The 12725-nt window shown below is 41.7% G+C and overlaps 1 protein-coding gene across 5 annotated transcripts in view; it reads left to right on the forward strand.

Annotated features, from left to right (window-relative positions):
- LOC111853147 (Kv channel-interacting protein 4-like) overlaps window positions 1-11027 on the forward strand; it is a 49535-nt gene extending 38508 nt beyond the window's left edge. For 4 of the 5 annotated variants that reach the window (XM_023829780.2, XM_023829784.2, XM_023829783.2 and 1 more), the window contains 7 exons: window positions 4975-5099; window positions 6666-6735; window positions 7296-7366; window positions 8214-8321; window positions 9202-9306; window positions 9641-9703; window positions 9917-11027. In XM_023829780.2, the coding sequence (XP_023685548.1) occupies window positions 4975-5099; window positions 6666-6735; window positions 7296-7366; window positions 8214-8321; window positions 9202-9306; window positions 9641-9703; window positions 9917-9964 (590 nt within the window). In that variant the 3' untranslated portion in view covers window positions 9965-11027. Of the gene's footprint in view, window positions 1-870; window positions 992-4974; window positions 5100-6665; window positions 6736-7295; window positions 7367-8213; window positions 8322-9201; window positions 9307-9640; window positions 9704-9916 lie in introns of those variants that run through there. The other variant, XM_072707260.1, reaches the window with a different exon arrangement.
- The last annotated feature ends 1698 nt before the right edge of the window (window positions 11028-12725 follow it).

A 12725-nucleotide genomic window follows, 5' to 3' on the forward strand; every position in this document is an offset into this window, starting at 1 on the left:
ACATTTGTGTGCCCTAAACTGTATAGTCTCCCTTGGAGGATGTGGCAGACCCTACGTGAGTCGCAAACACACATCCATGTGGGTGACAGTCCATAGACGTGTGTATAAATATGTGCGCCAGACGGATCCTCGGGTTTGTGACTTTCAAAGCCCAAATAAACCCATCAATACGCCTTTGGTCAACTATTGTCGTGCCGACATAGCAAGTACTCAAGACCGCACAAAGACAGGTATCGATTTATATGTCTGCCTGTCCTTTCAGAGGAAACTCAGTCAAACACATGAATTCTGGGCATCAAACTGTGCTGTAAAAAAAGAATTCTTTTTTTCATTTTTTTTTTTTTTCCCGGAGGAAGTGTGGCTCTGAACGTTTGCCATAGATATGAAGAAGGAGGACTGGAGGAGACAATGGGAGCTTTCTGGCGCCGGGTGAACAATGCTGTGAATTGCAGGCTCCCTTTTCTCAAATGTAGCTCTCTCTCTCACAGACATGCACACACACGCGCGCGGGCGATTCTGTGTTTTTAAAGAGTGTGACTACACTCCCAGCAACATAGAGGAGCGTCTCTCAGCCACGGAACACAGCCTGTGCTTCCCTCTCTCGCTCACAGGCACGTTTGCTGCCCCGAAGGTCGGGGTCACCTGCCGTGGGGAGGGGAGGGGGAGGGGGGTCAGAGGACAGGGCCGATGCTTTAAGGCCGCCGCTTAGTATCCAACAGCTAGACCTTTCCGGAAGACCGGAAAACTAATCTAAGGGGGCGGCGGGCACCACTATCAGGAGCGGAGACCTTCGGGGGCGCGGACGTGGAGTGGACCGGCGGGAACCAGAGCTGGGGCTCGGAGGGGCAGCATGAGGAGGGGGCGGCCCCCGGGGGTGCAGGGGGGGGCGCGGACTGGGAGATGCAGGGGCTGCAGATGGTGGCCGTTGTGCTGGTGGTCTGCGCTTCGCTCAAACTGCTGCACCTACTGGGACTCATTCAGTTCACGGAAGGTAATGGGAGTCGGGGGGGGGGGGGGGGGGGGGCTTGGGGTAGTGGATGGGGGTCTTGGGATCCATTGTACCTGCTTTGAAAAAGTGATATTTAGCTAAAACGAGAGGAAATTAAGGTGCTGGCATTCTATAATCATTATAATTATACAGAGCATTTATTGTTACTTACTTTTGAGGATAATCATGAGTAGAATGCTATATATTCAGATTAATATTATATTATTATTATTATTATTATTATACTTTTAAAATGGTGGTGGAAGCGAGTGAAAACATTATGCAACATTTTGTATACCTTTAAATGTGCATTTAATTACCAGCTTAATCTATACGCAGCAAGTGGTGAAGCAAACTATTTATATTTCAATCAGAAACTCATCAGCCCACCACTGGGAGAACTTAATAGAAATAATTTACTAAATATTTACGCTAATGTGGTACAAATGTTGATTTGGTTTTATTGTTCATTATGCTAAACAATGTGATGTGAAACCGGTCAGGATTTGATGATGATTGGCTTGGGTTAAGTTGAGAATGCTGACTTCTGTTTGATATGCAGAAATGATGAAGCTGTATGACCTGTTTGCCTCAGTAATAGTCATCTGGATGTGCTGTTTTAAATGGCTTTGGGAATAGATAAAAGAGAAACATTCCGGAACATCTGATTATTAAAATGAAAGGATAATGGCCCCATTTATAGGGATTTCTGCCCTAACTCTACGCAGTAACCGCTGTGAAAAGGCAAAGGTTCGTGCAAAGATTTCACATCTAAATCAGTCTTGTCTGAAAGTCAGAATTTGCTTCTAAAATGCTACATAACTGCAGCATATTTATGGCTGTTACCGCTACACAGTTTAGCAAAAATACAATATATTTGGAAATATACATGTATCTGGATTGTATTGCACAGTGATTTTGTAGACAGTTAGACGAGTGTGTGTTTACTTGCACAGGTAAAAAAAAAAAACATATACGACCACACAAGAATGTGCTGTTAATGGTTTGATTTGCTAAGGATAGATGCACAGATGAATAATGTATAACAGTAGATGCTATCTGAAATAACCTTATGATTTTTTTGAGCATGAGAGAGATAGAGAGAGAGAGAGAGAGAATGACTGATGCAGTTCAGCTTAATCACTGGTTCTACTTCATATGATCCTTAAAAAAGACACAGCTACCATAACGTCTTGGCAGATTAATTACTCTTTTAAAGCACCAAGTACTTTTATGGAGGGTAACTTACGGCGGGGGCATTATTTTATAGGAAGCTCACACTGAGTTCTTTCCGCTCTGACACATTTTCAGATTTATTTGAATCTGTGGCTGCTCTGGGGGACTGACTGGGCAAACATGAGGACAATCAAACTTATACTCTGTGCCGCTGAGCTCTCTTTTGAACTGGCCGGTTTCACAGCTGGCCCCGGAAGTCAAAATTACAAAGGATTAATCTTGACAAAAAGTGCTTAGCACTGAATATGCCTCAATAGGGACTGTGTTGTGGTGTAGTGAAGGCCAACATGAGTATGTGTGTGTATGTACGTATATATCAGTCCAGCATGATGGTAATGTCACAGTCATTTGTCATGGCGAGAAATCGCCCGGTTCCTGTAGCTGACGGCTTGTTTCCGAAGACTAATCCTCATGGTAAGTTGTTGAGAGGCGGCTCTGGGATGACTGGGCTAAGCTCGTCCACAGAAGGCTTAGCAGCTGGGGCTTCCTGAAGACGCTTCCTCACCTACTGGCTTCACGGGGCCTTCATGGCTGACAGCATGAATTCTGTAATCCCAAGCCGGGTGTCTGGATCGTCCTTAGCCGGGGGTCTTTGAGCGCTAAGACAAGTGATGATCTGCGTCCTTTTGCTGCAGAAGATGGCCCACAAACTTCTGTCCACTATAGGGTTATGCATCTCGTAAGGTCATTCATAAAATTAATAGTTACAGTATACCTCTCTCTTCCTGGAAGTCATTTCCTTATTTAGACTCCCTGATGAGTCAAACTCATGTAATAATGATAACATTTCTAAGTCCTATAAACTGAGAAAGACCAGCTTGTGAATTTGAAAAGCAATCTGCCATCTTCCTGTATCTGTTTACAGTGTCATACGCACTGATACAGGGGAGCGTTTTGTCTTTTTAAGCTGGTTTTCCTGCTCGATCTCCGCAGCTCGTAAGGCAGTAGCTGCCCGGCAGTGTGAATGTAGTATTTTAACTGCGAAGGATTTAACTGGCTAATTTAAAAAGCGTTCAGGTCACACAATTCACAGAACGTCCACAGAAGTCTATAGATACTGTGATGCATTAAGAGAGGGCTTCAGAGTCAACGGTCTGACGTTGAATGTGACTCCACTGTAGCACCACACTCAAAGGGTCATCCAGGACCAACAACTCACTGGCTAGACGAAGTCCATGTCCACTGTGGTAACTCCTACCCTTTCTAACACTGCCATTCCTGTATTGGGGATAATTCATTTCCACAGGTCATGCTGTCAGACGGTCTCTGGATTTCTTTGTTGAGTTGGAGCTGAACAAACATGTTTAAGCTGATAGGCATCAAGCTGCAAAGTCAGCAAATGACACAATAATGAATTTAAGCAGTTGCACAACGTGCCTTACAAAGAAAGGGAAAAACCTTGAGTATTTTTCACACGTTCATTTTGCTTAATAAACATTACATATAATATTAACATAATAAACTCCTTCTTCCTCACTGCCATCAGACTCCTTAACAGCCGACAGGAGTATGAATAATGGACATCATACTACCATACTACCATACCATACTACCATACTACCATACCATACTACCATACCATACTACCGCATACTGTATTTTTTTGCACATTAAGCTCTTAAAAGTATTTGTTTTTCTATTTTTTTCTGCTATATTGTACCTCGGCATTTTTGTGTGGACAGCAGAGTAAAAATTTCATTGCACAGAGAAATGCACGTTTCTACTGTACATATGACGATAAACGCGTTGAATATTGAATCTTGCAATATATGAGAACACTTTCAGGAGAGAAAGAATGAGATATTTAATAGTCGTTTTTCGGGTGATAATAATTAGCTCTTTATAAACATTCCGGCCAGAAAGTCAAATCTGGTTAGAATGCAAAAGCCTACTGAAAAATCCATCCGGTTTATTGGCCAGTTCAGCAGATCGATGCATCATAAATGTTTATATATACGGCATTGATCTGTGTCCCTGCTGGCTGACGCCTGTGGGCCCAGTTCAGCTTGGTGACATCAGGCTCTGCAGCCACTGCATAGGTAGAGAATGGATATTCTGCTAGCTGACACCTACTGGAAGTCTTGAAAACAACACCACAGTCTCCTACTCATATTTCTTTGTGTATTTCTTTTCACTGTAGATGCAGCAACTATACTTTCTTTCCTCAGAATTTGCTTGAACTATACTACTCCAGTATACTAACTATACTTTAATGACATCGCTGGCAGTGTTACCTCGGCCCACTATGGTGAAAAAAAGCATGAAAAACACAGAACCAATAAAATACCACTGCTGGTGATACTGGGATAGTGTTACAGCTGATTTAAGTTTCAAGAATGATAAAGACAATTTTTTTTATCCAGTATATTTAAAAAAAAAAAAGAAGCTTATATTGTTTTGAACAGAGAGGAAAGTAAGAAATGTTTTGCTGTAATTGGAATGTTTTGCATTATTGTTGCATAAGGCTTATATTACCAGCTTTGCATAACTATTTAAATTTAAACTCTGCCTGTATTTGTTTTTAAAAATGACCAGAGGAGAGCGAGGTCTCAAAAGCCATCGTGGCAATCTCAGCCGGAGCCCTCATTGGCAGAAAATGGAACGGTCAGGACTTTATAAGGACTCGAAGTGCGCAATGTAGCTCTCTAAAGTTCAGACGTTGTTGCACAAACACAGCATCGGGAAGTGACAGGAGCGTGCCCTTAGTGCACATGCTGCTACAGCCCTAAGGATGGCGCTCTCTCTTGCAGACAGCATTGACGATGAACAGGAGCAGTACACGATCCGCCATCGTCCCGAGGCTCTGGAGCAGTTAGAGGCCCAGACCCAGTTCACAAAGAAGGAGCTTCAGATTCTCTACAGAGGCTTCAAGAATGTAAGAGTCATCTAATTTACATCTTTGTCTGCTTTTTTTCCCCCACAATTATCCTTCTCCAACACCTGTGAAATCCTAACTTCCCTCTGGGGATCATTAAAGCAGCTTCTCATCTCTCTCTTGCTAACATCTCAAACTGTAACACCGGGTTCCCTCTATGGAGTGAAAAATAAATAAAGGAATTATTTTGTTATGCAATTATGCAGGACCCATACTTACACTCCACGATAATACTGGATACGTGGCTAACATTTAAAATGCTCTCGTCTACAAACGCATCGCCGTGGAAGCAGCTAATAAGATAGCATTTGGCATTTTATCATTTAAACTGAAATGCTGTTTACATCCCTGATTCCTTGTGTTTTATAATAACATCCACTTTATCCATAGCCTGCTACCCAAACAAGATGGGCAGCATTACCAGCAAAGCTACAAATCTTTGGAATGTTCCTAATTAATGCTCAAACGGAAGGCATATATATGGAGACCTGTACTGGGAGAGAAGGTTTCCTGAGCGTCTACAGGGTCTGGAAGATCAGCAGAACGGGGTTATTTTACTCTGAAATGTTTAAAATGTCCTTTAAAACACCTCAGACTCTATCCTTCCTGATTTAAAGTAGAATTAAATCTTGTTTTTCTTGCCTGGCTGGGAGAAGCTTTCAGCACAAAGCTAAATAATGATCCATTAATCATGTTGTTGATGGTTTTATTGGTCTGTGGTTTAATATGATGGGGATGTTGTAGGCTCACACAACGACCTTTGTCCCTCTGTTCCGGCTGTCCCTGGAGATTACATCACTACGGTGTGACAAAAGACCTTGCCGTCATCACTCTACCGTCTAAGCCTCAGTCTCTCACTCCGCCAGATCCGCACGATTGTTTTCCCTGTCGCGAACCCGGGCAGAGCCGTCCAGCTGTGGGCAGGCAGGGACAGCTGGCGCAGCAAAATGCAATAACTGGGCCGTATCATGACAATCTGGCTGGCCTCACGTGCCTGAAATGGGAAACGGTCAAAACATGATAACAAAAAAAAAAAAGGACTCAATACCTTGACACGAAGGTCTTATGGCACACAAGAACGTGTTGGTGCCGGAGAACTGGAAAAGAACCCCCCCCCCCCCCCCCATTAGCCCCTCCTAAGTTAGCGTGCCACGTGGTTCTGGGTTTAACTGTCTGATTTTTAATAACATTCCAGTCCCATTTACGGTAAAGGTCTGCATCTTGACGTTACCGTTTTGAATATTGTTGGGCACCCAATATACAGTTTCCATGATGAATAAAGAACGCCCCATACGTACCACACATGAAGGCTCTATGTTACCAGTTTGGGCTTGGGCATCAATTGCTACTTACGAAAATGTTGAGCATATATTATGGACATTTCCAACAAACTTTTCGTAAAATGAATAAAAGGGAAATTGGCACTTCTGAGTTTTAAAGTATCTCATTTATGTGTTTTTGGTGCTTGAGGCTATCCAATTATGAGTTTCTTTTATATCCTTTCAAATATTTTTTTGGGAGATTTCTGCAAATTACTTTATATGTCTGCTTTTTTGTTTTCCTCAGGAATGTCCAAGCGGGGTGGTTAATGAGGAAACCTTCAAAGGGATCTACTCACAGTTCTTCCCACAAGGAGGTATGGAGTGCTGAGAAGTCTGGGGGGGGGTGGGGGCATCTCTGCCTCTAATTTTATTTTCACATGGTCCATGTGAACCAGCGCACTGTAATAAATTTCATTCATCTAATTGCTGTTATATGCTGTTATATAACTGAAACAGTTTCCCGTGGCACGGGGGCCTGTGACAATGTAAAGCCGAACACACTGTTCTGATAAAGAATAAAACAGATTAAATTAAACTCAAATGCAATGAGTTTCTTTCTGTAAACCTTGCGGAGTGCCAGTTAGACTACCAAGCGCATACTCAAGATTCGATTTGTACAGTACAAGTAAAATTTCCCTATGGGAACAATACAGTATGTATGTACAGTATGTATGTATGTATAGCTATCCATCTATCTATAATCACCACACATCACGACAAAGCACTCCACGTCGATGTTTTATGTCTTGATCTTCAGTGTACCAAGTTTCATTTCTATTGTTCTATTGTTCTGTGTCTGGCTTTTTTGGCTGTTGTCTACACTGTTTCTAGCCCTTAAAGAGAAACGGCTTGATTTCTATATCCAATTTCACAGACGCGTCGCGGTACGCACACTTCCTATTCAACGCATTCGACACAGATCACAACGGGTCTGTGAATTTTGAGGTAAGCCCACATTTATACTACTCATTTTACAGACTTATATTTTAAACCCGGTTTTCGCCATCCAGATGAAACATACACTTTTAATTCCTCATGTGACAAAGTTAATTTATCTATCTTCCTTATAAGGAATACTGAAATGGAGAGGAGCGCAGCCAGTTATTTCGGTACCACTTTACAATGAGACAGCCCATGTAAATGGTGCATGAATGGTTTATAATCAAGTTATTAATTAGGTTGCAACACTTTGTAAATCGTTAATAGACAATGATAAACAAGTTCTAACAGATCTCTTTGTACTAATGAGTCACCACCATTGATAATCATCAAAAAGGGCGCTTTATGGTTAAGTGGTGCCTTTAACTAATATCTGTGATGAATTATTAATAGACAATAGAAAAACAAGCATAGTAGCAGGTCAAAGTGTACTGTAAATCATATGTTCAGATTATCTTTAAAAAAAAAAATAAAAATCAGTGTTTACCAAGTTGGCTGCTAAGGGGGGCCCACATTAACTATATGAATTAAATGTTTAACTAAAATGAGAATATACTTCAGAAATTCAAGGAAGGCTTTATCAAATAGCGGTAGATAGCCCAGAAAAAATCCCAAGTACAACTGCAAGTCATAAAATGGAATTTTATGGAGTTAACGGAGATAAGATTTGTCCACTTAAGTACTTCCTGTGCCATTGCAGAGCTTCATTCAGAACTCAAGATTGTAGGTGTTAAAATCGTCCAGCGTTTTTGTCGCGCTTGCAAAGGTGCCAGATGAGTAACTTACAAAATGGATTTAAATGTCAATGAAGCCACTCATCTTACATCTCAATCTGTCTCCATCTTGGCTCTAGGACTTTGCGTTGGGTCTCTCCACCCTGCTGCGGGGCTCGGTGCAGGAGAAGCTAAACTGGGCATTCAATTTATACGACATTAATAAGGACGGATACATAACTAAAGACGTAAGCAGCCATTTTTACTGGCTTCTTTATAAAATCTTTGCTATTTTTAATAGTCTTGGGGCAGGCTCTAGTGCAATAATCTACCACAAGCCAGTACAGAGGCACAAGAGAACCTGGTCTAAACTAAGAAAATAACTTTGGGAAAAACAGGGTCACAGCCCCTTTTAGAATCTGCAAAATAAAGCCTACAGAAGAAAGTCTATTCCCAGGACTGCAGTAAAATCTCCACTCCAAACACCACTCCAAACACCACTCCAAACACCACTCCAAACACCACTCCAAACACCCATAGAAACCCCCTCCCCCTCATATCCACCAGGGGCTCCGCAGGTGACCCTATTTATACCCTGACGAAGCCCACAGCCTAATCAGAGTCAGCTGGGATTCATTACCACTCAGCGGCCTGGCCCTGGAAAAGCAACCAATCACCTATGACCTGGCCCTGGAAAAGCAACCAATCACCTATGACCTGGCCCTGGAAAAGCAACCAATCACCTAAACCAGCTCATTGCCACTTCGTGATGAGATCACATTTTGTAATGAGAGCACAGGCTCCGCCTACCCTGAAGACTACATTTGCAAAAGGTTCTTTAAGACCATAACCTAGATTGTTTATTTATTTATTGTTTTTGTTTTTTTGATTGCCTGTAAAATTAGTGTGTGAAGTATGGTGTAAAAAGTAAAAATGTTATATAATAAATAATAATCTGATTTAAATGACTGTCTGACACCCATATGTATTATTACTGAACAATGAAAGTATGTTTGCAGAAAAATTTAAATGAAGCCAAAGAGTAATGAAAGTGTGAAAACTACTCTGCACATACCTTCCTTTTGACTGAATCGGCAATGTTGCCTTGGTTGTCTCCCTGGCTCTCAGGAGATGCTGGACATCATGAGGGCTATTTACAGCATGATGGGCAGGTGCACCTACCCAGTGCTGAAGGACGACGCGCCCAGACAGCACGTGGAGATATTCTTCCAAGTATGAACTGCCACATTTGTTTCACTTCACATTTTACTGTAAGAGGCTCAGAAATCTGTTCAGCAAAATGAATAATACATCGAGACAAGCAAACTAAATCAATCAATACAATAACAGACGGGTTGCACTAACTCCAACTGCATACCAAGATATTTTGGTATTTTTCTGTGGATTTGTCTTTTCAATCCATAATTCCGCAGGATACCATCGTTAGCATATCATTGATATCTTAAGTTTAGTGTGTGGGGGTGTTTATTGGTGGGACTGTCTTACTTTCTTTTGACAGGAAGTAGTGTCTTGACTAACCTCATAAAGATGTTCTTCTTCCAAACAGAAAATGGACAAGAACAAAGATGGAGTGGTGACCATAGATGAATTCATTGACTGCTGCCAAAACGTAAGTGCCCCCCCCCCCCACCCCCACCTGCTGCACAGTAAGGCTACTAGTTGAGCTTATTTTAGGAACCGTGACAATAAAAAGTCAGAGTGATGCATGCTGGGATAGAAATGAGGAGAGTCCTCCTGAACATGACCTTTGTTCTTCATACATCTGACAGTTTTGACCCATTCCTATGGAATTCTTTTGACCTCTGCCATCTTATCTTCACAGGATGAAAATATAATGAGGTCGATGCAGCTGTTTGAGAATGTCATTTGACGGTGGTCCGGACCAGTCCCGTCCACCTGCTGGTTCTCCAACTAGTTCTTCACAGGACTGTCCACTTAACGCCGCTTCAATGTATCTTCAGTGTATATGTGTATACATGACATGGCTCATTCGGCCGCATTCTCATCTTCACTGAGACGGTGCCGTAATGCTGTGTAGACAGATCATAGGATGCTTACACGTCATCGACCGACGACGAGCCAATGAACGGACTGCGTTGCGTTCAGCCGCTTTACGGTACAGATCTCTTCATGTTTTTCTTTACGTTTGCGTTCGTTCTCTCCTTCACCTCTGCCCTGTTTGTAGCGTTACGCCTCGTTAGGGACTGTAATTTAGATGTTTTACTCCTCTGTTGCAAAATGAGCCAGATGAGTGTGGTTGATTACCGGGGCGAGCGGAGCTGCAAAGTGATTTGGCTCATTGGTAAATCTGGGTAAACTGCCGCGAACCTAAAAGGGGACCAAACCGGATGCCCGTCTGCGCCCATCTGGATCTGACCCCAAGCACATCCCCACTGGCTTTGATGAGGCATTGAACGGCCTAAAAAAATCAGAAAGGGTTTGTCTGTGTACATAATAAAGTCGGAGAGCATCCTCTTCAGTGTTAAATGCACATGGAGAGAAGTTTGAGCAGCGAAACAGGCCACTTCCACGCTTTGATTTAGATCAAACAGTAAATTTATGGGCCGTGCCCTTGTTGAAAACTGTTAGAGTATTGACAAGCACACAATATGCTATAAGACTAACACTAAAACAAAAAGGCATTACGGGATCTGTGACTTGGAAAAAGGTCGCCATGATAAATGGTAGTTAACTTGAAAAATCATTGTTACCATGTAAAGTTAGAGAATAAAATGTGTTAATTAATACTGAAGCACACGGTTAGGTATAGTTTATAGAAATATGAAGGTATAGGGAAATATCATTCTGTGCCGTACTGTACTTTCTGATTTGCATAAATGTGTCACTTGAATTCATCTGTATATTTTATTTTTATTACTACTGTAAATGTCGTTTGTTTTTTTTTCTATGCACAATACAATACTAGACAATAAGTGTGTGTGTTCTATTATCCATACCCCATTTGCTAATGTAGCAGGAAACCTGCCAACAAACGTGCCATTTAAAGAGCTATTTTAACCCTCATATTAGTTTATATATAGTTTGGCTGCCTTTGAAAGCTCCCTACTTGTTGCCATTGTACAAATGACTGTTTTGCACACAGAGTTTGATCGCCATGATTACAAGCAGAGAGAAATCGTAAAAGGCAATACTGCCACCTACTGGTAGAAGTTTTGTCATATTATATATAATGTTTAGGCAACAAGGGCATGTGCAGAATGTCTTATTGCTCTGCTGTGTATTACATTTTACACACACACAGACACACACACACGCGCTTGTATTCATTTCTATGGGAAAAACCCTAATCCCAACAATGACGACCTTAACCCTACCCAGCCCTAACCTCAACCATAAGGAACCAAACTAAACACACAACTTTTGGCATTTTTAATTTTCACAAAGTTTTATATAATTGGGTTTCCCATTGTGGGGACTGAAGGTTGTCCCCACAATTTCAGAATGACAGGTTTTTATCACATTATGGGGACATTTGGTCCCCACAATGTATATGCAAATGCCCGCCCACACACACACACACACACACACACACAAACCTAGATATTTTGGTAAAAGGCTCATCATTTGATTCTTACAAAATCAAACAACTAATCCAATTACCATCCAGTCCTCCTGAATAGAACATTTATTGCTATAGAGTTACAAGTCTTCAGCTAGATTAAGATATGCTCTAGTACAATTTAAAAAAAAAACAGTAGCAGATATTATGTAGGAATATATAAACACATTGCACAATTCTCATGGATGCACTCATACAACAAATTACACCCAGCAATTGTTGCTTGTGCTGCTGAGTGGATGTGCGGCCTCACGCTAGGGTTCGGGTTCAAATCCCACTGGCCCTGTGCAGCTTGCATATTCTCCCTGTGCTGCACAGGTCCCCCCCCCTCCCCCCCCACAAGCCTAAAACACACAGTCAGGCTAACGGGCGTCTCTAAATTACCCATAGTGCATGAGTACGCGTGTGTAAGTGCCCAGTGATGGATTCGCATCCTGCCTGGGGGGGGGGCGTATCCAACCCATATGCCCAATGCTGCCCTGGACCCTGACCAGGAAAATAGTTTTGGAGATGGATGGGTGGCTAGATTTCCTGCAGTATCCCTGATCCATTCCTTTTATTCATCTACAAAGGTTTTGTAGGGTGCATCGTACCTGAGACGTACAAACGAATATTTTCTGTCCATGTCAAGTTTGAATCTTAAAAGGATGCAAAAGGGAAGGAAAACAGTCACAGTACCGGTCTGTGGTTTATGGTCTAGAAAACTGTTTTGTTTGAATATTATCAGATTACATGCGTTACATACACATGTATTTTCAAACTGCATACAAATTATACGAATGTGCCAAAGTAGGGATGTTTTAAAATAAGACATAGTTGATGCACCTATAAATATATAGTCATAAGAAATGGGTGTTTTTCCTTTTTACCGATATCTGACAACTTCCTTAGTGACTAACAGAGAACTCAAACAACTACATTAATCATTTTACAAAATTTCTTATCCGTCTATGGCAAGAATTGTGAACATCTGGTGTTCTCATTAGCAAAGATCTTATTAGCAAGTCTAACCAGAGATACAGACGATTTTGGAGGACAACCAGATCTGATC

The sequence above is a fragment of the Paramormyrops kingsleyae genome, chromosome 25, assembly GCF_048594095.1.
Source record: "Paramormyrops kingsleyae isolate MSU_618 chromosome 25, PKINGS_0.4, whole genome shotgun sequence".
NCBI classification, from domain to species: Eukaryota; Metazoa; Chordata; class Actinopteri; order Osteoglossiformes; family Mormyridae; genus Paramormyrops; species Paramormyrops kingsleyae.